The following is a 23449-nucleotide window of genomic DNA, read 5'->3' on the forward strand; positions in this document are numbered from 1 at the left end:
TAAAAATGATATCACTTTGGCAAGAATACCCCCAAGTTTTAGGCCACGCTAGGGCTGGCCCAGTTCAAGCTCCGTTTAGGAGAACCAGCTTGAATCCGCCAGATGTACTACTACTACTACTACACACACCTTTTGGACGCACCTGTCATTGATTTTGACCTTTTTTTTGTGTTCCACAGAACTGCATTGATTGGCCGACTGGGTTTGGGGGCTATTCCGTGGGTTATAAATGAGCTAGAGAGTTTCCCTGTGTACAAAACCCCCCCTCCCTCCCCCTCCCCAGTCGCAGTGGACTAAAAAACACTGCCGTTGAGATCTCACTAGGACAAAGGCTATGAAAGGCAGATGTGACCTTGCTTCTTGCACGGATCAACTTTTGTTTCTCACAAAAAAGCTTTCCACCGGTTCCAGAGCAGAGTGTCTAACTGTCTGCTGTCCTACCTCTCTCTTTCTCTCTGTCTGTCTCTCTCTCTCTGAATAATTCCCTTTTTTGAAGGAGGAAGAGGAGAAGGATGAAGACGACTCAAAGGAGGTCACCACTCCCACTCACTGGGCTAAGCTTGACCCGAAGTCGATGAAGGTAGGACTTAAAGCGCCGATGCAGACCTCTGCATATTGCCTGGCTCCAGCCCATAGACCGGACTGGTTCTCTTGGTCTGGTGTTGTCATATGACGCTAAAGTTTCTCTGGTTAAGGCAGAACCAAGCCAATGAGAGTCAGAGCCTCGGAGGAGGGGGTGGGTTTAACTTTTGAAAATCAACAGAAACAGTGGAGGGTAGGGGAGCTCAGCCAAAGCTCTTAATTGCTCCCTTTGAACTTCAAAGTGTTTTTTTGCACACCTCGTTAGCATCAAAGACAATGACCTGTTTGATGCCTGTCATAGAGGGGAGGGGGAGGGGGGAATGTTTTTGTGTACACACAAGTCAAACACAACCCCTCCCACCAGATCTCTTGTGATTGGGAATTTCAAATCCCCTCCCCTTTGAAATCTCTTGTCAATGGGACAATGTCAGACTCAAGCTCAGCGCAGAGTCTGAAATCAGGCTACTCTGCATATACAGTATTCAGGGTTCCCCTGCACGTGGGAATGTCTGATAATAAGTATCCACACTAAGACTAAATATATTGAGAGTTTTGTCAACAAATAAAAACTAGACTAAAATGTTAGGCAGGGACTAGTGTAGAAGACATCCGGTAGAACTAAAAGACAAGTCATTTTTGGTTGCGCTCTGAAAATAGCAGATCTGCAAGCTCACAACGTGTTGAACCATGACATTTGAGCTTGTTGTAGATCTGCTATTTTCATCATGCAACCAATGTGCCAAAATAATTTTTTGTCAACAAAATCAACAAGATTTAGTCATCTAAAATGTTAACTCACTTACTGCCAATTAAAAATGCCCTCGAGTGGCATTAGTGCCAGCCCTCTCCATAGACTTCCATGTAATTTGTAGTGCACAGATCATGCACACCCATGCACAGATCATGCACCATGTTTGTGCAGGCTGTTCACAGCTTTCAAACAAAAAAAAAAGATTGGAAATCCGTTCAGGCATTCTTGAGATAATAGCCATTATGTTTTCCTAAAATGTAAACAAAGATGGCTGCCATGTTTGATAGATGGGGTTGCTATGGGGGTTAAACATGCAATTTCGCGATTTCTATCATGCCTACTACATTTTTTGGGGTCCAAAACATTTTTTTGAAAAAAAAAATTTTTTGAAATTTTTTTTTTTTTTTTTTTTTTTTTTTCTAAGTAAAAGTCGCCCAAAGTCGCTTGGCAGGGAAGCCCATAGTGAGAAAGTTGCTCTAAAAGTCGCCTGGCACTGTATGAGTTTACGTAGTTGACCAAAAAAAAAAAAAAGAAAAACATTTCAGATGACTAAAATATTCATTAAAACTAAATAAAAACATGCTGTCGAAATGACCGCCGGTGCTCTGACCGCTCCCAAGGTGAACGACCTCCGCAAGGAGCTGGACTGTCGCTCTCTGAGCTCCAAGGGCCTGAAGTCCCAGCTGATCGCCCGCCTCACCAAGCAGCTGAAGGTGGAGGAGCAGGTGGAGGAGGCCCGGGAGCCTGAGAAACCGGAGAGCAAGGTGGCCGAGGAGGAGGAGCCGCGGACCGCCGAGGAGGACCGAGAGGTCAGTGCTTCACTAACCTCTTATGTTGGGACGCATGATTTGGGAAGATACGGGAGCGGTTGGTAAAACCAAAGATATTTAATTCATGAAGATGGCTCATCCTCTTTGGATTTGGAAGAGTGCGACATGGTACACAAATCCTACAAATAGCCGGCTCTGACGGCAAATCTCGCACACGTCCTGTTTACTGGTGCTATAGATCCCGCGAGAGTGTGTTGCTGAGACGGATAAAGAGCAATAATAAAGTAGATTTTCTCCTTTGTTGTGTCGCTGAAAAAAGCCACTTTAGTATGATAATTGTGTTAATATTATGTGGCTTTTGATGATCGGGTCCAATATTTGGTTCAATGACCATGGAGAAAAATAACAGTTCAGAAGCTTTGTTCACGTCAGCTCTCTCATTGTAAATGAATAGACTCCAAACATGCTTCCGCCTCCTAAAAAGGTATCCACCTACAGAAACGGGAAGTACAGGTCTGTTCCGCCCTCTTGGGTAAAACCCTGGTCCCTGGAATCCAAGCCGCTAAAATAATATTAGCCCATTAAGACCTGAGGTTGAGTTATCCATCGTACCGTTCCAGAGCTAGCAGCAGTGTTTACAATGGAAGGAAATGCAGGCAGGAAAAGGTAACAGAGAAATGGGCTGTTCCTCCAAAATAATGGAGACTCGGTTCCTGTTTTCTGTCCAGACCAGAAGCACTACTATTTGGGAACTTTGGGTCGGCGATCCGATTTTGGATTGTTTTTAATTAAATTAAATAAAATAAATCTTAGGAATCTCGGGCATGGCGGCCTGGAACAATTGGAATATCCTGGGAATCTCGGGTTGTGGCAGTAAATTAGTTAAAGGCCCTCTGACGCGCCCCGTAATTATAATAGTATGATACAGTAGGTCACGTGGTCTCTCTGAAAAAGGTCTGAGACTCTATGAAACTCATGTCGCAGTGTAATCTGCCCCTCGCCCCCCAACAACAACAGTTGACCAGTACAGTAAGTAGTCTAAGTACAGTCAATTAATTTGATTGGCTTATAATTGCGCGTTCTCACAATGACATCATAAACATATTAACTAACATTTTAAGATTACTTTTTAAAGTGACCGTACCCCTTTAGATGACAGTCCTACTTTAAGCATCACACTCAGAGGCTGTGTGTGTCTCTGCTTCTAGGAGGAGGACCGTAAGAGGCTGGAGGAGCAGGAGCGCCAGCGGCGGGAGCGGCGCTACGTCCTCCCCGACGAGCCCACCATCATCGTGCACCCCAACTGGGCCGCCAAGAACGGCAAGTTCGACTGCAGCGTCATGTCCCTGAGCGTGCTGCTGGACTACCGGCTGGAGGACAACAAGGAGCACTCCTTTGAGGTGAGACACAACCCAGTGTGCCACCGCTTCCCAAACACTGCGTCAGCCGTAGGGCTGTCACTATTATGCCATTTTTACATGACGATTTAGGTGCCATCCACACTAGGCGCGGTTGCCGTCCGGGCTGCCGCTAGGATCAGCGGTGGCCGCACCGCGGTGAGACACAAACACACTCGCTCAGTGAGTAAACGCTGGGCGGTATTTCACAAAGATGAACACAATCCATCTCTCACCGCCTGCGTACGCATGCACAAACGAGCACGCTCGCGGTGGATTTCGCGGGACCGCACCCGCTCGCCTCGCTGCCCCAAAACTTCGCTGCGCGTCCGAAAAAGCCGCCCGCCTCTCTTTGAAAATGAATTGCTAGGAGGCGGTGACCGCGCCTAGTCTGGAGGGCACCTAATAGTCACTCAAATAATTGTGATTAAAGATTCAATTGCATTTCTGTTTGGCTTGTAGGCTTTGAAGTTGCACATGGCAGATATGACACATAACCTAAATATAGAAAGGAATTACTGACATATTTGACAACCTTATGAACATTTCCACTATTTTTTCAATATATTCATATTTTTCAACATGGAAATGATTATGACGATTAAGACAAAATAATTATCAAAGCGATTCTGTCAAATAATTGTGATTAGACGATTATGTAATAATTGTGACTGGCCTAGGGTCGGGATTGCCTGGTTCCAGACCATAGACCCCGCCCACTCTCAGAGTGGACTCTTTCTCTGGTCTGGAGCTGAGTAGAGGAATCGGCTTTAGCAACCCAAAAATTCGGCTGCTCCAATGAGCGCGGGGGGTGGGGGGTGGGTCTAACGAATATCCAATCAGCGCAGCAGTTGAAACGATTTCAAACGAAGTTCACACACGACAGGCACACGCACACATACACACAAACACACGCACACGCTGAGTTCACAAGCTGTTAATGTTGATTACATGTTTCTGGTCGCAGTTCTGTGTGGAAGCAGTCACTGGCACAGACAGAGACACACAAACACATACACCGCGGCCGTGCGTCGCGATCACCGTGTGTTGCGAGCACGATGCATCGCGATCACTCGCGCACGGTCACGCACGTGCACGCTCGCAAAGTCCTTCCCCCGTAAATCATTTAGAATAGGGCACAGCTTCAGACTAAAGCGTGAGCTGAGTCTGAAATCAGGCTAGGGTCGGGACCCATTTGAGGGTCGTGGACACATTTTATGGGTACCTTAACTCATTTAATGCCAGCCTATCACCACTAGAGGGCGCCCAGTGACCAGAGAATAATAGAGATATGCTGGTAATGCATGCCCAAGCCCTGGAGCCATGACTTGCCAGAACACTTTCCTTTGTGCATGTACAGGAAGAGGATGAAGTTAGCTTGAAGTTAGCTATTGGCTACCAAGCATTTTAGATTTAGATTTTCGTCAACTTAGCCATGATTAAACCTTGCACACCTCATGCATGGGAGAAGAAACAGAGAAAATGAGCTCTAAAGATCCTGGATTGCATTGGAGTGGATGGTAAATATCAGCAAATATCGGCAAATATCGTCCTCTGTAAACAGAGGACAAAAAAAAAATTTAGAAAAAAAAAGTATTTTTTTTTTCAATTTTTTTTATTTATTTTTTTTATTATTAAAAAGCCGAACTAGTTCGGGATTGGCACTCTGGGATGCGATAATAAAGCCGAACTAATATCAGCAAATATCGGCAAATATCGTCCTCTGTAAACAGAGGACAAAAAAAAAATTTAGAAAAAAAAAGTATTTTTTTTTTCTATTTTTTTTTTTAATTTTTTTTTTATTATTAAAAAGCCGAACTAGTTCGGGATTGGCACTCTGGGATGCGATAATAAAGCCGAACTAGTTCGGGATAGGCACTCAATGAGTTAGTTTTTTGTGCCCTTGCGTACATTTTAGTAATTCATTCTTTCGTTTTTTTCCCCTGTTTGATCTTTCTCTATCTTCCTGTTGCTCTTTGTCTCTTTCTCCGTCCGTCCGTCCGTCCGTCCGTCCGTCTTGTCCGTCCAGGTGTCCCTGTTTGCGGAGCTGTTCAACGAGATGCTGCAGAGGGACTTTGGGTTCCGCATCTACAGAGCTCTGGCCTCCATCCCCGCCAAGGAGGAGAAGAAAGAGAAGGAGAAGAAGACCAAGAAGGAGGCGGTGGTGGAGAAGAAGGAGGCCACGGCGGAGAAGCAGCGCGAGGTGAAGAAGGAGAAGGACGAGGACGGAGATGACCCGCCCGCCAAGAAGTCCAAGGACGACGACGACAAGAAGAAGGTAACGCGGCAGTTAGGGCTGTCACGGTTATGACATTTTACATGGCGATTAATTGTCACTCAAATAATTGCGATTAAAGATTTAATTGTGTTTTGGTCGTTGACAATTACATTTCTGTTTGGCTTGTAGGCTTTGAAGTTGCACATGGCAGATATGACACATAAGAATATCAAAAAGAACATTGATATAGCCAATCTACGAGATCACAACGCGTCGCATCGCGACACGTTGTGAGCGTGAACGTTGGAGAACCTTCGCCATGTTGTCGCAAGAGCTGTCACGATTACACATTTAAATTGAAGATTAATTCACACAAATAATTACGATTAGCGATTTAATTGTGTTTTTGGCATTGACGACTGGAACAAATGAATACGTACTTAATTTCTGTTTGCCATTTAGGCTTCATAATCACAAACTGCACAGGACAGATAACTGATCAATGAATTTTATGCTTAAAATCTTTTTTTGAAAATAGCGGAAATGGCTGATCTACAAGCTTATAACAAAGCTTACACGAAGACAAACACGTCACGAAAGTGATGCACTGTAAGCTTGTAGATCTGCTATATCTGCTATTTTTCAACATAATTGCGGTTAGACGACCATGTCATAATTATGACAGGCCTAGGTGTCGCCCTCATCGTGTTCTCTCTTCCAGGATGACGAGAAGGTCCTGAAGAAGGAGGAGTCTCGGGAAGAGGAGGAGAACGAGGAGGAGGGAGGAAGCACGGCCAACGCAGAGGAGTATGACCCCATGGAGGCCGAGGACGCAGAGGATGATGACGACGACGGTACCACTCTCCTTTTAAACCCCTTAAGACCTGAAAAAAAAAGTCTTCTAGATCCTAACAGTTTTCTGAAAAACCTATATTTCCCTTCCAGTGGTTCTCAAACGTTTTCATGTCAAAGACCGCCTAGAATTATATGTATTGGCGTTACAAATGTCTGCTTTAAAAAATATATACATTCAAAGATTTGTTTTCAAGAGCAGATCTACAAGCGCAGCACTCGGTGCTAAAGTTGTTAAAATCCAAGGTCTAAATGGGTTAAACGAAGATTATGCTGACGAATACAGCAACGGATGTAATGAGTTCAGAATTATTTCTAGATGATATGTGGGCTGTTTCTTTGCTACAACGTGATCAGAGAAATCCCTTTATCCCTCAGATAAAGATGACGACGATTCCAACGACCGGGACAGGAAAGACGAACGCAAAGATGACCGCAAGTCCTCCAAAGAGAGATCCTCCAAAGACAAGGTTGGTTTAAGTCCTCCAAAACCGTAGTTCACCAAGTTGTCGTCAATTATGAACCGAAATATGACTATGGTATAGCACATTATGTACTGCGTGGGCATTGTTTTGTTGTTGCATTGAGCAAAGTCTACTTGTCTGTTCTCGTTAACAGGCTTGTAGAGAATTAGGGCCCTGTCAAACGCAACTACATTATACCATTGTGCGAGCCTATTCTGATGGAGTCGCGCCTCCACGAGCATCTCGTTCACAAATGAGCTACAAGGTCACGCTGTGTAGGTGTGAATGTCCCTGCAGGCTACACTCTGTGTCAGTAGTCCTCCAGGACAGTGATCTGACTCATTTTGAGCTTTGCTACAGAAGGAGTCCAGACCCACTTCATTTGGCCTTTCCTCTGCTATGGGAGAGCTGCTGATCAGTGGACTGGTACATATGATAAACTGCATTTGTTCTTAACCTTTTTAATTTCATGGACCCCCAGTTTGATACCTTAGTCTCGGCACTGACCATTTCAGTCTAGGCGGTATGTGACACGTGTTGACGTGTAATGACCCGCAAAAATAGTCTAGGGATAACATATTCCCTACCAGGCCGGTTTGCAAAAATAGATGGTTTTATTACAATAAAGGCAGATAGCGAAGTTTACAGCGGTCCGTTTTTCGTTAACCATAGGCAAATAGTAGAAAAATAGATATAAATACTTTCTCAATACTATAGGCTTCAGGCGACAATAAAGCAGACTGAATATTAGAGTTAAGTCGTAAAGACGGCCAAAAGGCTGCAGGCTAGGCCTGCTCAGAGCTCTCCACACAGCAACTACATAACAAAATAATACAAGTCTAAATACAAAACATACAAACAAAAAGAAAATAGGCTATATAAATCAGAAAGCAACAAAGTCAACTTAACCAGAAGGCAGCCGTCCCCATAAGCTCAAATCATATAGTAACAGCAAAAGAAAGAAACGTCGGATCAATGGGGATATAGCAGGGGGACTGCTAGCTCAACCTGCAACTGTCAAAGTCTGCGTTTTATAGGCGGTGGGCGGGGAGCGTCCGTCTGCCGTCACTGCTCGTCATAGCCCTCCAGCCAACCAAACTGCACGTTCCCCGCGTATACTGTCTATTAGTGGATCGAATGGTTCCCTGCTCCATTGATGCATCAGGGAAATACAAATGGCACGGATAATAATAATAAACAGTAGTAATACATAATATTGAATAGCCTAATACTTATACAGAAAGGCCCCTAGGCCATCACACCGATTATGGTGGTCAGACTGACTTGTGAACCTGTGTGTGTGACTGTGTCTGTGTCCAGGAGAAGGAGGTGAAGAAGCAGATGGTGACCTACAACAAGGAGCTGCTCATGGCGTTCGTCTACTTTGACCAGAGCCACTGTGGCTATCTGATGGAGAGAGACCTGGAGGAGATCATGTACACCCTGGGACTGCACCTGTCTCGCGCTCAGGTACACACATGTACTACAGAACCACCTCCATATGTTAACCTTTAGTTGCTGTTTTTTATTCTTCCTTTAGTTGCTGTTTTTTATTCTTTTCTATAATGCCTTACTTTGCCATAATGCAGTGTCACACAAATGTAACCGATCCACAAGCTCACAACGTGTGAGTTTGTCGATTTCAAAGTGGTTTCGTGTGTGTGTGTGAGTTTTATAAATATTTAACCAGTGAAAAAGTATTAACACGAGCTTGTGACTATAAATAATAACTGGATTTTTAAAAAAAAACATTCCCAAAGATTTTCTTTTCTTTTTTTTCTCAATTTTTTTCAGAAATCCAAGAAAAATCTTAAGAAATGACAAAAAAAAATGTTGAAGAAGTAGTGAAAAAAGCCGATCTACAAGCTCACAACGCAGCACGAAGCGACGCATTGTGAGCTCGTAGATCTGCTGTTTTCACTAGTTTGGGTCCCGGGCAAAAGTCTAATTTCTACTTTGGGTCACAAGCTAAAAGGTTTTGGAAGCACTTCTCTAGACAAGTCCTTGTTCTCAGTGGAAGTCCCGTGAGACGTTGTTCATCTCCTGCTCTTTTGTCTCCAGGTGAAGAAGCTGTTGAACAAGCCTGTGATCAGAGAGTCTTGTTACTACCGTAAACTGACCGACCGGGGGAAAGACGAGGCGGTTCCTTCCCTCGTGGAGGCCCACATAGACAGCCTGCTCGGTGAGCCAACATGCCTCTTCACTTCATTGTTGTCTTTGTATGTTGTTGGCAAACTAAACCGCATAGACCAGGGGTCTTCAACGTTTTCAGGCCAAGGACCCCTTAGTTGAGAGAGATGAAGCAGGGACCCCCCAACGTCACGTTGTTACATTGACTTAACAATGAATCGCTTTGCTCCAACAAATAACATCTCTTTCAGTATGAATGCACCTCTCAGCCCAATGCATACTTTGCTTAAATGAGGCTTGAGGCTGAATGACCTGCAGGCTACACTCTGTGTCAGTAGTCCTCCAGGACAGTGATCTGACTCATTTTGAGCTTTGCTACAGAAGGAGTCCAGACCCACTTCATTTGGCCTTTCCTCTGCTATGGGATAGCTGCTGATCAGTGGACTGGTACATATGATAAACTGCATTGGTTCTTATTAAACTGCCTGGGAATCCAAAATTACCCAATTGGTTGATTGCGACCGTTAGGTTGCAAGTCACTATGAAAAGCTCCACCAGCTGTGTGTCTGTCAGTCAGTCTGTCCGTCACGTCACATCACACTTTTGCCCCTACTCTTATCTTTCACGCAAAGTGGTACACAGTATCTCTAAAGTCATGTCATCAACATGGATCTGTCCCATTTCCCATATTCCCTCCCGATTGGCTACGCCTGCCTTCTAAAGTTTGTGTATGCGACCTGACGGTTGCTTACCTCCCGATTAGGGAGTCTTACTGATGTATTAACTCATTCTGTGCCAATCACGTGTATACACGTGATATATTAGCGCATCCCACAGTGCCAATCACGTGTATACACGTGATTCAAAAAAAAAAAAAAATTTTGAAAATTTTTTTTTGAATTTTTTTTTTTGGACCCCATCAAAACTAGTGAACATGATTTCAATCGCGATTTTGCATGTTTAACCCCCATACAACCCCCATACAACTCAGGTAGCAGACCTCCAAGCTCACAACAGTGTAAAACATAATGGCTATTATCTCAAGAATGCCTGAACGGATTTCCAATCGGATTTTTTTGTTTGAAAGCTGTGAACAAACTGCACAAACCCACAACAATGCAATCCAGGATTGCATTGGATTTTTTAGAGCTCATTCTTCTCTGTTTTTTTCCCATGCATGAGGTGTGCAAGGTTTAATCATGGCTAAGTTGACGAAAATAAGGCTTTTAAAATGCTTGGTAGCCAATAGCTAACTTCAAGCTAACTTCATCCTCTTCCTGTACATGCACAAAGGAAAGTGTTTAGGCAAGTCATGGCTGCAGGGCTTCTGCATATACCAGCATATCTCTATGGGATTGTCTGTGGCACACTTGGCCCCCTCTAGTGGTGAAAGGGTGGCATTAAATGAGTTAACAAGTAACCGGAAGCACCATCTTTGGGGCACTTAGGCTTCGCGGATCGGCGATCCGATTTTTGCTCCCGTCACGAGATGAGCTTTCATTTAGCTTTAATCCTTGCTTCCTGTGTCTCCCAGGTAACCGAGCGCTGCTCTCGTCTTCGAAGACGACGTCGGAGGCCAGCGAGTCCGGCAGCCTGATCGTGTACAACGGTGCCATGGTGGACATCGGCAGCATGATGCAGAAGCTGGACAAGAGCGAGAAAGCACGAGAGGAGATTGAACAGAAGCTCATCGTCCAGGATGCCAAAATAGGTACGACCTCGTTGTCATTTAAGGTGCGTTCACGCTGGCAGGTGACGGTTGCTGACGGGCACACGGATATAAAAAGCTAGATACCTCATCCGCCGCTGCAGTTCATTGGCGCGACTGGTAAAACAGGACTGGCGGAAGTGCAGAACTGTGGAACTGTGGAAGGCACTCTGCCCCCTGCAGTGGGAAAGAGGGAGTCCCGCATATGATTGGCCTACCAAGCATCCCATTCTGTGAATTCCGGAAGCTTGCCAGTCCTCTTTTACCAACGCCCCAGAGCCGGAGGAGGCGTCTACCTTTCTATGTCTGTGGTCGGGCAGAAAGCCAGAAACCTCTTTCTCCATATTCTAACTTTTTTGTGTTTTCCGTAAATTAACTATGGGGTTATCTTTGTGCCATAATTAATTCGTATTCGTACTTTTCCTTTTTTTTACTCGTAAACATTTTTACCAACAAAATTACACGTAAACAAATTCATTTGAAAAATATATCCGTAAAAAAAAAAAAGTACGAATGTTTTTTTGGAAGCTGCAGTGATTATTATGCCAAAACTAAAAAAACAAGCCAAAATACGAATATTTTCTTACTGTTTTACGAGTTGTTTTTTTGGTTACTTCATCACGAATGCTTTCATCATCTGCACGACTACGAATCTCAGTCAGCAGTTAGGAAACTGCCAAAAATCACATGATCGACAGAGAGCCAATGATGTGAGGCCTGTCGGACTAGCCAATCAAAAGGCTCCGGAGTTGGCATGGCAACCAGCTGTTGCCATGTCTTGTAAAAGTGAGTACTCTGGGCTTTCTTATCCATCATTTTAGCTAATTCCATCACCAGTCCCTATGGAAGTCTAAATGCTCAAAAAATAATACATAAATACTACAATGAAATGAAATAAAATAAATAACAAAATGATATAAATAAAAAATACATAGTTCTATAGATCTAGGGAGTCATCCATATGTTTTCAGATCTATATGCCCATCCCCATGTTCTATTAATAGATCTATGGAGTCATCATATTTTATTGTACTTATTTTAAATAAAGGGGCCTCGGCATCGGCCGAGGGACCCCCCGGGGACCCCCTGGAGCTCCGGGGACCCCCGCGGACCCCCTGGCGCCGCCGCAAAGGGGCTCCGGAGGGGCCCAAAAATAGGAGCGGCACTTTCATGGGAAATTCGAGACTTTGACCGTGCGGACCCCCTCCATGGGTGACGGGACCGGGGCAAACGTGACAGCGCGGCCTGGTGGCGGCCCCCCGGTACTGCAGCGCACATAAAAACCCATAACTCGGGCTAGGAGTGACCGTTCGAGACGGGACCGGTACCCACACGTCCGGCTCGGGGCCCCGGAGCCGGCCGTGGCGGAGCGCCACCTGGTGGCCGAACGCCGGTACTGCAGGCGGGTAAAAAAGGCCATAACTCTGCCCCCGAGCCACCGGGAGAGACGGGGCCGGCTGCAGGGACCCCGGGGAACCCCTGCGTTTCCCCGCGCCGCCCGGACCCCCCCCCCCCCCCGAGATGCGGGCAGGGCCCGCGGAGTGGAGCCGGAGCTCGTAGATCGGCTACTTTTGGGTATTTCAGCCTATTTTTTTGGGGCGGCGCGGGGAAACGCAGGGGTTGGGTACCCCTCGGGGACCTCCCTGCAGGCGGCCCCGTCTCTCCCGGTGGCTCGGGGGCAGAGTTATGGCCTTTTTTACCCGCCTGCAGTACCGGCGTTCGGCCACCAGGTGGTGCTCCGCCACGGCCGGCTCCGGGGCCCCGAGCCGGACGTGTGGGTACCGGTCCCGTCTCGAACGGTCACTCCTAGCCCGAGTTATGGGTTTTTATGTGCGCTGCAGTACCGGGGGGCCGCCACCAGGCCGCGCTGTCACGTTTGCCCCGGTCCTGTCACCCATGGAGGGGGTCCGCACGGTCAAAGTCCCGAATTTCCCATGAAAGTGCCGCTCCTATTTCTGGGCCCCTTCGGAGCCCCTTTGCGGCGGCGCCAGGGGGTCCGCGGGGGTCCCCGGAGCTCCGAGGGGTCCCTCGGCCGATGCCGAGGCCCCTTTATTTAAAATAAGTACAATATAAAATATGATGACTCCATAGATCTATTAATAGAACATGGGGATGGGCATATAGATCTGAAAACATATGGATGACTCCCTAGATCTATAGAACTATGTATTTTTTATTTATATCATTTTGTTATTAATTTTATTTCATTTCATTGTAGTATTTATGTATTATTTTTTGAGCATTTAGACTTCCATAGGGACTGGTGATGGAATTAGCTAAAATGATGGATAAGAAAGCCCAGAGTACTCACTTTTACAAGACATGGCAACAGCTGGTTGCCATGCCAACTCCGGAGCCTTTTGATTGGCTAGTGGGACAGGCCTCACATCATTGGCTCTCTGTCGATCATGTGATTTTTGGCAGTTTCCTAACTGCTGACTGAGATTCGTAGTCGTGCAGATGATGAAAGCATTCGTGATGAAGTAACCAAAAAAACAACTCGTAAAACAGTAAGAAAATATTCGTATTTTGGCTTGTTTTTTTAGTTTTGGCATAATAATCACTGCAGCTTCCAAAAAAACATTTGTACTTTTTTTTTTTACGGATATATTTTTCAAATTAATTTGTTTACATGTATTTTTTTTTGGGTAAAAATGTTTACGAGTAAAAAAAGGAAAAGTACGAATACGAATTAATTATGGCACAAAGAAAACCCCATAATTAACGCCATACTTGATCATACTACAGCGTCACATGAAAGTATCAAAGGTAGCTGATCTACAAGCTCGAAACGTGGTTATCTTTATTGAATCCTGAAAAGTCACCTTTATGGACATATGAGGTTTCCACCTGACGGAAACGATATGCAATGTGTGTTGTGTTGAGCACGGTACAACAAACGGAGACAACGCAGTTCTTCTACAAACTACTTCTCCAACTGGGTCCGGCATCAGCTGTCGCTTGACGGCGTAATTTCCGCTACTCAGGGCAAAGAAACGCAATGTTGTTCGACGTCAGGTTACGTTATTGTTACATTGATCGCTTTGCTCCAGCAAATAATGTCTCGTCCAGTGTGGATGCACCTCTCAGACCAACGCGTACTTTGTGGATCATAAATAAGCTTCGTGCTGAATGACCTGCAGGCTACACTCTGTGTCAGTAGTCCTCCAGGACAGTGATCTGACTCATTTTGAGCTTTGCTACAGAAGGAGTCCAGACCCACTTCATTTGGCCTTTCCTCTGCTATGGGATTGCTGCTGATCAGTGGACTGGTACATATGATAAACTGCTGCTGATCAGTGGACTCTCAACTTAATTCCACTGTGGTCCCTTTACACATATCGACAGATACTGACCAACATAAATGACACAGAAGCATAATTTACAGCAGATACGAAAATCAGTAAAGCACACTCGTTATCGTAACTTGTATGCTCACACAGCTACCATCTCAAGAAGCCATGTTTTAAGTCTATCTTTAAAAGTGCTTAGGGTGGGAATTGGGTTTAATGTCAGTGTCCAAGGATGTTCCACTGGGATGGACCTAGATGAGCAACTAGGATCATTTATTCGTCATGTTACTAAATGTAATGAGGCAAAGTTTGGCAATGTGTGAAAATGCCTGACAAGGGATGTCACTAAACGTTAGTTTTGGTACTGTCAAAAATATCGATTTATCGAAAAGTATCGATTTTGAATATAGTATCGATTTTCAGCATGACTTTTCCATACTATCGATAATATCGATACTCAGTTTTTACCTCTCTGGCTTATTGGCTTATTCCTAGTTATTTTAAAGGCCTATTTGTACTTACAATATGAATTTCAAAGGAAAAATAACGCACTCTTCCGTTCTTCGGTGCCGAGCTATAACTGACAGTGCAGTAATACTAGAAACAAATAAGTTAGCCCGCACTCACTTTAAAGTCGCTCCAAGCTTTTTAATGACAAACAGCAATAAGTTATTGCTGTTTGTCATTAAAAAGCTTGGAGCGACTTTAAAGTGAGTGCGGGCTAACTTCTTTGTTTCTACTTACAATATGAAAACATCAAAGGCTGGCCTTTAAAAAGTGCGCTACCATCTACCTCAAGAAGTTCTGTATTTTTCTTTAAATAAAAATAAACAATTTTTCACTAAAATCGCTGTGATTGCGTGGTATCGAAAATGGTATCGAGTATCAACATTTCTTTTTAATATCCTATTGAAGTTAGAAATCCAGTATCGTGACAAGCCTAGTTAGTTTACGCGCCAGTTAGCCCATAGCATTATCCAGTTGAATGAATGGTTATTATCTCATTCGTTGCTTTTTAAAAATGGCTGCTTTCTGGCTGAACTGCCAAATTCAACCATAATAACAATAATAATAATAATGCAAGCCCATGCACAGATCATGCACCACGTGTGTGCACATACTGTAGATATATATATATATTTTTTTTTTACGGGAGTGGCTAGCGATTCAGGGGCTAACCTAACCCAAGTAAACTGAAGCTCCACGCATTAACCAGTTCAGTCAGGGGGGGGGGGGGGTCAAAAACGAGCACCCAGCTCAATATTGAAACTTCATCGCCCCTGCTTTACACCACACCAATCCACCAGATTTTATATTGACTGTGTCAATTCTTGTTTTTTTCTATTCCCAAGACGAAGACGTCCGGCAGATGACTCAGCTGGAGCAGGCCAACAGGACCCTGTCCAAGGAGCTGGTGGAGGTGAAGACCCACCTGGGCCGGACGGAGGAGGCCCTGTCGACCACGGAGGAGCAGAAGACCTCCTACCAGCAGCAGCTGAGCAGGACGGTGGGGACGCTCAGTGGAACCGTCAAGGACCTGCTGGAGGCCCTCAAGAAGGTAACGCACAAACCCAGGGTTCACACAGTCATGAAATTCCTGGAAATATTTTGAAAAAAAAAAAAAGCAAAAAAATATCCAGTACTGGAAAAGTTCTGGAATTCATCAAGGGTCCTGGAAGGTCCTGGAAAAAATAACTATGCATTGTCTTTGGTTATTGATTTTGTTAATACCTCTGAAATGACAAATTAAACATGGGCCAAACTGTCTAATATTAGAGGCAGAAATTGTGAAAATAGCCGATCTACATGCACACAACGCCTCGCGTTGCGAGGCGTTGTGAGCATGTAGATCTGCTATTTTCACAATAGAACAGTGTTATACAAAATTCCTCAACTCTTGGTGCTCGTCAGGGTGCCGGCCCGGGTCCCCAGTTAAAATATGATTATTTCGGGGGTCACGGCCTGAAGAGGTTGAGAACCACTGCCATAAACTACCTGTCTTTGGGCATTGCGCATAGGAGTAAAGGTCGTTGCACACTGCTGCGTTTTTCGGGCCGAATATCGGAGTGAATTTCGGAGAACGCAAATAAAAAAATCAAACTCACGTTATGTCAGTCACGTTTGCACACTGCCGCCCGTTTCGCGCACCACTCTGTCCCTTGCTCTCTCTATCTCTCTCTCTCTCCTTGCCCTGAAAAACGCATTTCGCAACGAAAAACGCAGCAGTGTGCAACCAGCTTAAGCGACCTGTTATTGAGCTGAATTATTGTTATATAGTCCTGGAAATTGGGTTAAATATTCTGGAAAAGTTTTGGAAATGAATTGGTAAAAATGTGTGGGAACTAGAGATGGACCGATTGCAAAATTCTTGGCCGATTCCGATTTCCGGTTTTATTAAATTCTGATCTGCCGATACCGATTTTTCCGATACCGATTTTCTATCTAAGAAAGAACAATAATTATACAATACACCATATATTTTTTGGCTTGAGTACCCTTTCCATGATTTTTTTATCCAAGTACTCCCTTTCCCAGACAACATTTTGCTTATATAACTGCAATTAAAACCACAACTATGGTAGGCTATATGCATAACACCCCTGTTCAACAATATAACATCACAAATAAGAAATGGAGTGAGTTTCAAACAGTGCATCCTGAGCAGATTTATTTTCAACACTGACAATAAGATTCAGTCAGTTTTCATGTCAATAACTAGTAATCAACAACCAATCATCAACTGATTAACAAAATTCAAAAACACATCTCAGTTGGCTGGTATTCTACCATGTAATTTCTTCAGTATCCCATGCAGTACCTCTGGGTATCACCAGGGGTACTCGTAGTACCCCAGTTAAACACTGGAATAGTTGACTTTCAATGTCACAATCAACAATTTTTTAAGCAGCACTGAGTTAACTTAAGAATCTAGTGCAATGTTTGTACTTGAAAAATGAAAGCTGGTGCTATTTAACTATTATTATTATCATTGTTATTAATATGCTGGTGAAATTGGCTTGGCAATCCTTTCTGTTTTTATACTGTCATTAGTATCAACAAGCAACCCCCCTGGTTGCTTGTTTCTCTCTCAAAAACAAAGCCTGGCAACATTGGGTGTCGGGTGATCAGACTCGGAGATGTGTTTATCTTAGCACAGGACGCTAAACAAGCAGGCTACAGTGGACACTCATGCTGCTCATGATTACATGCATTTATGTAGCGCAATATTTGGGATGTGTGGCTGGCTACCAACAGGGAGGAAACATCGGAAAATCACTGTTGATAGCACGTAAAATAGACGATTCGCACGGAAAATAAAATAGACGCTTCACGGACATTTTTAGCGCTTCTTCGGCAGCCTTTGCTATAGATTTCAGCACATAAAGCGTGTGCATTAATCTGGCCATTCTTTAGCAGGATGTGAGTTTGTATGCCTTGTAGATCAGCTGTTTTCGACTAAACTCAAGCAGCCAGCCACCACTAGCTGCTGTCCGTTGTGGGTGTGAGAGTCAGAGTGTGTGGAGGGAGGGAGGGACGGGGAGAGAGAGCGAGAGAGATAGACGGAACACTATAGCCCCGTTCAGCTCGCATCGTTGCTTTTGTTCAGATGTACTGTAATGAGATGGAGTTATTTATTTGAGCGAACGGGTAATAATGCAAAGAGCGAGTTTTGGATCATCCTGGCACACAGTGAAATAAGTCCAAATCTGAGACATGTTTTCTTCATGAGTCTGTTAGCGTTAGCTTCGCTGCTGCTTTGTTTTGGTCAGCGCGCGTTGAGCCACATGTTGCGTACTGCGAATGCGTGTCATTTTTGATCGGCGGAAAACCGGAAATTACGTTAGGACCGGCCGGTCACCGATTGAGGCCGATTTTATATAATACCGGCCGATTTTCGATACCGGCCGATACCGATGTCCATCTCTAGTGGGAACCCTGTTTTAGTCTTATTTTAGCCACCTGAAAAGTTTGTAGACTAAAAATCATACGATTTTGGTCATCTTGAGTTGATTTTAGGCCGGGATGGGGTCGTAGTGACTGATTTTACACTTGGTTGCATGCTGGAAATAGCCGATCTGCAAACTCACTACGCAATACCAACCAATCATTAAAGGCCCAGTTCACCTATGGGACAACCACATCTTATTTTATTGTTGTTTGGGACACGATCAACACCATCCTGAGTTATTTTTTTTGTGTTCAATCTGGTTGTCCCAGAGGTGAACTGGGCCTTTAAATGACTTGTCTTTTAGTTCTACTGCATCTCTTCTCCACTAGTCCCTCCCTAACATTTTAGTCTAGTTTTTATTTATTGATGCAATTGTCAATATATCTAGTCTTAGTTTTAGTCATCATAGCTTAGTTTTTATTACGTTATTATTTAGTTTTTCGTCAGGGAAAAAAGGTCGTACCGAATGTTTTTCATCATAGCTTTAGTCAACGAAATGTGTTTGCATTTGTCATCTTTATTTTACATTCAAATTCAATCGTTTTCTTTTCCTCCCCCACCTTTAGGACCAGGAACCAGAGACTCCATCTGAAAGCCTACCTGAGGACCAGACTCAGACTTCTCAAACCAACGGCACAGAGACGAATGAATGACGAGTAGATGAGTCCCATCTGTGACTTTTTCTTTAGGGGAAAAAGAAAAAAACTTGTAAATATGCACTAAATGGGTATAATTTGATTCAGTTTTTTGTTTTTTTGGACCTGTTGTTGCGGACATGTATAATAGATCTTAACCAAGTATGAGTTTGAATGTGTTTGTTTGACCTTGCCTAGGTTTGTTTATAAGCATCGTAGATGTACCGCGTGTGGAAGCAGCGGCGGTGTCTCATTTTGAGCATTTCACACGTTTTTTCAGTACTTTGGTTGAATACTTTTTCTTTCTCTCGTTTTGTTTTGCCCTGCCATTTCTTTTGCCATCAAAGAACCACATCATGTTAGATTTATGCCAGTATGTGTGTGCAGACTGTACTTCTCAGAGAGTTCTCTTTATTTTATTTTTTTCCTTTTTTGTCTAGCAATAATAACGCTATTTATGTGCAAGAGAATTCAAAAAGTATATTTAAAAGAAATCAAAACTAATTTTGGACAACTATGGGTGGTGTGGGATCCGGTACAGCTGATTCCACGCATTGTAATCATGCGCTTCACGTTCAATTTAACTGACAGCTGTGTTCAATAAAAAACACACCGTTAATTTCCTAGTTCCTGTTTTTGGCTGATTTTCGCTGGCTTCCATTCTCTGCTACAGCTCATGGCTATGCATGATTCTTCCTGTGATAAAAAATTGCAACATCTTGTGGAACCTTTACCGTTTGCACCTCTAGTATGAAGGTAGATATGTAACGTTATCGTAAGCGTACAGTTTAACTACCTTCATATCTTGGCTCAATCATGACTGTATACCACTCTGCCACTCCATGACTGTACAGCAACTGCTTCTCTGTGGACCCCCTAGGGGTCCTCCAGGGTGTTTCCGAGGGCCCCCCAGCAAAATCAGTTGATACTGTAGCACAGGGGTCTTCAACGTTTTCAGGCCAAGGACCCCTTAGTTGAGAGAGAGATGAAGCAGGGACCCCCACAACCTTGTCATAGATTCCATATAGTTTCATTGTTTGACAGCACAATCATCAGTGTGTTTTGGATTCATGTCAGTTTGTGTTTTCAGATATTTAACCACTTGAACTGTCAATAATACTTCTCCCCTCTACACCAAACCTCTTTGCCGAAAATAGCCGATCTACAAGCTCACAACGCCTCGCGCTGCGAGGCGTTGTGAGCTTGTAGATCTGCTATTTTTGGCTAAGGTTCTCAGTCAGAATCTGGTTAAGAATCTGGCAAAAAAAAAAGCTTTCTATCACACAACGATTTGGAGGACCCCCTGTAGTAACTCTGAGGACCCCTTAGGGTCAAATACCTATTAGTTTGGTCCTTGACATGAAGAAAACGTTTGAGAACCAGTGTTGCTGCGCAGTCATGTGTGTTTTCTATCTGAAGAACAGAATGTACCTTCTGTTTGTGGACAAAGGAACATGTTACCCAAAGATGAGCTGAATTCGGGCTGGGGATATAAATATATCAATATTTTGATATGAAGACTAGCTATCGTAGTTTGAATAGTTTAAGCCCTTTTTCAAATAATTTTGGCCTTTTCTCAAATGGCAAAAGATCGCCGATGTACAAGCTAACAACGATGTGATGTGAGCTTGTAGACAAATACAAATGTATGGCTATTTATATGCTGGTCTCCCTATCCCAGCCCTAAGCAGAATGAATGTCTGTAACGGTGAAGGATTTTCTTTTTGTCTTTTCCAAGTCCAGGTCAGAATTCTGAGCATCTGTTGTTTTGGGTTTGTTCCAGAAAAGAGCCAAACCTTAACCCATTTAGAACGGGTACACATTTTGTGTATCATTATTTTATGCTTTAACTATTGAAAAATAGCAGATATACAAGCTCACAGCGCGGCACCGAGTGCCGCGCTGCGAGCTCGTAGATCTGCTATTTTTGAAAAGTCGTGAACATTAGAATTTTGACCCGATTCTATAAGTGTCTTTTGGGTTAAAATTCAGCTCCAAAGCAGCCAATTTTATTTTTCTATGGACAGTGTACTCTATGGGTGTCTTGTGCAAAAAATAAAGGTGGTTCATTTTAACACTACAGGCCCTCCTTTTCATTCCTTGTGTAAATCAAAGATGGTTTGGCATTTTTGTGCAGCCTTTGATTAAGTGTTCTCCCTAGATTCCCCTTGGCAAAATCATGTCACTTCCCCCTTGTCTGAACTGGAGTATCAAGACACTTTTATACAATACCATATTTCTACCAGCATGGGGCAGCAGTCTTACGCAATGTATCACAAAACATGATATTGTAACAGGTTGACTTACCACAATATGCTGTATTCCCAGCCTGACAAGTTAAAGGGGGTGTAAGTAATTTTTATTCAGTTAATATATGTGTTAAAATGATGGTCAATGTTGCAATAGTGATTTCTGCTACAAGGTATTCAGCAGGCACGTGCACACATAGACATCAAAGGGGGCTTGAGCCCCTGCCCTTTTACCCGTCTGTAAAAAGTGTCCTCTCCAGACCATGAAGGCAGTTTTTACTATGGTGAAAGAAATGCAAATCCCATATGCCATACCTGAATAATACCTGAAGGCAGCATTCAAGAGAATTGCCTTGTCCAAACGCTCCTGAACTTGAATGCAGCATCTTATGTTGAAAGAATTGCCCTCTCTGTGTAGAAATACACGCCGTAAACCACATCTCCAGTATTCACTTGATTATGTTTAGAGTGGTATATACCCAAAATAGCCGACCTCCAAGTTTAAAACGTGTCGCAGCGTGACGCGTTGTGAGCTTGGAGGTCTGCTATTTTCAATAGCAAAAGGCCCTTTTAGAAATGTCAGCCCCTGCCTCTCTAACATTCTCTGCACGTCCTTGGTGTTCAGTAACTGGTCTTGTCGTCGCTGTAGTAAGCAGAAAATACATGTTCAGGCCAGGATACTAATTTCATCCAATCAGGAGGGAGAGGGCATACAGGAAACGGGGTAAACAGGTGAAATTGAAAGTGAACAAAAAACAAACAATTGGCAAACAAAATATGTGATAAAAAATAATAAAGCACTATTAGGTTCTCCTGATTAGATTGGACACTTGATTGGTGTCCCCAACTATTACTTTATTTTCATTTTTTTAAAGAACTGGAGAGAACCGTGTTACTGAACATACACTGTAGCAATGATTACTGTAGCTCCATTGTACCATCCATCCATCCATCCATCCATCCTTCTTCAACCGCTTATCCGAAATCACCATCCATCCATCCATCCATCCATCTTCAACCGCTTATCCGGCATCGGGTCGCGGGGGTAACAGTTCCAACTGAGACTTCCAGATTTCCTTATCCCGAGCAACTTCCTCCACTCCCTCAGGGAGTATACCGAGGCGTTCCCAAGCCAGTTTGGAGATATAATCCTTACATCTGGTCTTTGGTCTGCCATGGGGTCTCTTCCCAGTGGGACGTGCATCGAGGACCTTCCTAGGAAGGCGCTCGGGGGGCATCCGTACTAGATGCCCGAACCACCTAAGCTGACTCCTTTCCAAGTGTAGGAGCAGCGGTTCTACTCCAAGTCTCTCTCGGGTGACTGAACTTCTCACCCTATCTCTATAAGGGAGATACCAGCCACCCGTCTGAGGAAACCCATCTCGGCCGCTTGCACCCGCAACCTTCTTACACTTTCGGTCATGACCCACACTTCATGACCATGAGGTGAGAGTAACGAAGATTGCTCGGTAGACGGCAATTATACCAGAAACACTAAAAATACCACAGCACATTTGACCTTGTAAGTCACAAATATAACTTGATAAGGATGTTCCTGACTCCATTTTTCAATCAACTGCAGCTGGCCCTGTATTATCTTTGTTCTCCACTCCCAGAGGCTTTCATTAACCCATTTAGGCCTACAATTATTGAATGCTTTAACTATTGAAAAATAGCAGATATACAAGCTCACAGCGCGGCACCGAGTGCCGCGCTGCGAGCTTGTAGATCTGCTATTTTTGAAAAATGTCATGAAAATGTGTGCAAATCTTTGAATATATGTATTTTCAAAGCGAACGTTTGTAACTCAAATTTTGCTTCTGGGTGGTCCCTGGAACTAGATATTTTGAGATGGGGGTCCGTGGCCAAATTGATATCATTTTGGGGGTCCTTCACATGAAAAGGTTTGAGAACCACTGACATAGTAGTCTCTCAAGAATAGACTAACTGAGCTCCATTTAAAGTTGTACCATGTAACTTTTTTTATAAAACAAATCTTAAAATTGTCTTAACTCTTAAATCGCTAAAGTTTTAGAACACCCACTCCGTTATTTTCAGCTTCTGAAGCCTTCTCTTTATATGTTTTGTATAATCCTGACCGGGGTCCGGTTTTCGCGCAAAAATTACGTCATCATACACTACCGGCCAATCACAGCGAGGGTTATACACTGCCGGCCAATCACAGCGCATCTTGAAGTGGGGTCGCTAGCTATCACAATAGGGCGGCCATATTTGTAGTGTGTCTCTATCTATACTCGGGTGAAACACTCCGTTTCTCCGGAATGCCTGAACGCACATGAACCAGGGACCCCTCTAAAGATAGATCTCGGCGAGGTGGAGGCAGTAGTGATGGGCAATCCCGTTCATTTCAGTGAACGGATCATTTCGTTCACGTTCACGGTAATGATCCGTTCAAAAGATTCGTTCAAATGATTCGTTCATAACGCGATC

At 43.9% G+C, this 23449-nt stretch overlaps 1 protein-coding gene across 3 annotated transcripts in view; it reads left to right on the forward strand.

The window, feature by feature from the left end:
- Nucleotides 1–19902, forward strand: part of ccar1 (cell division cycle and apoptosis regulator 1) — a 40175-nt gene extending 20273 nt beyond the window's left edge. For all 3 annotated transcript variants that reach the window (XM_080740477.1, XM_080740479.1, XM_080740478.1), the window contains exons 16-26: nucleotides 497–580; nucleotides 1954–2142; nucleotides 3312–3503; nucleotides 5530–5778; nucleotides 6440–6572; nucleotides 6949–7040; nucleotides 8355–8504; nucleotides 9096–9216; nucleotides 10699–10875; nucleotides 15518–15723; nucleotides 18681–19902. In XM_080740477.1, coding sequence (XP_080596603.1) covers nucleotides 497–580; nucleotides 1954–2142; nucleotides 3312–3503; nucleotides 5530–5778; nucleotides 6440–6572; nucleotides 6949–7040; nucleotides 8355–8504; nucleotides 9096–9216; nucleotides 10699–10875; nucleotides 15518–15723; nucleotides 18681–18767 — 1680 coding nt within the window. In that variant the 3' untranslated portion in view covers nucleotides 18768–19902. The remainder of the gene's footprint in view (nucleotides 1–496; nucleotides 581–1953; nucleotides 2143–3311; nucleotides 3504–5529; nucleotides 5779–6439; nucleotides 6573–6948; nucleotides 7041–8354; nucleotides 8505–9095; nucleotides 9217–10698; nucleotides 10876–15517; nucleotides 15724–18680) is intronic.
- Nucleotides 19903–23449: the final 3547 nt, after the last annotated feature.

The sequence above is a fragment of the Nannobrachium achirus genome (genome assembly GCF_963921795.1).
Source record: "Nannobrachium achirus genome assembly, chromosome: 13".
Lineage (NCBI taxonomy): Eukaryota > Metazoa > Chordata > Actinopteri > Myctophiformes > Myctophidae > Nannobrachium > Nannobrachium achirus.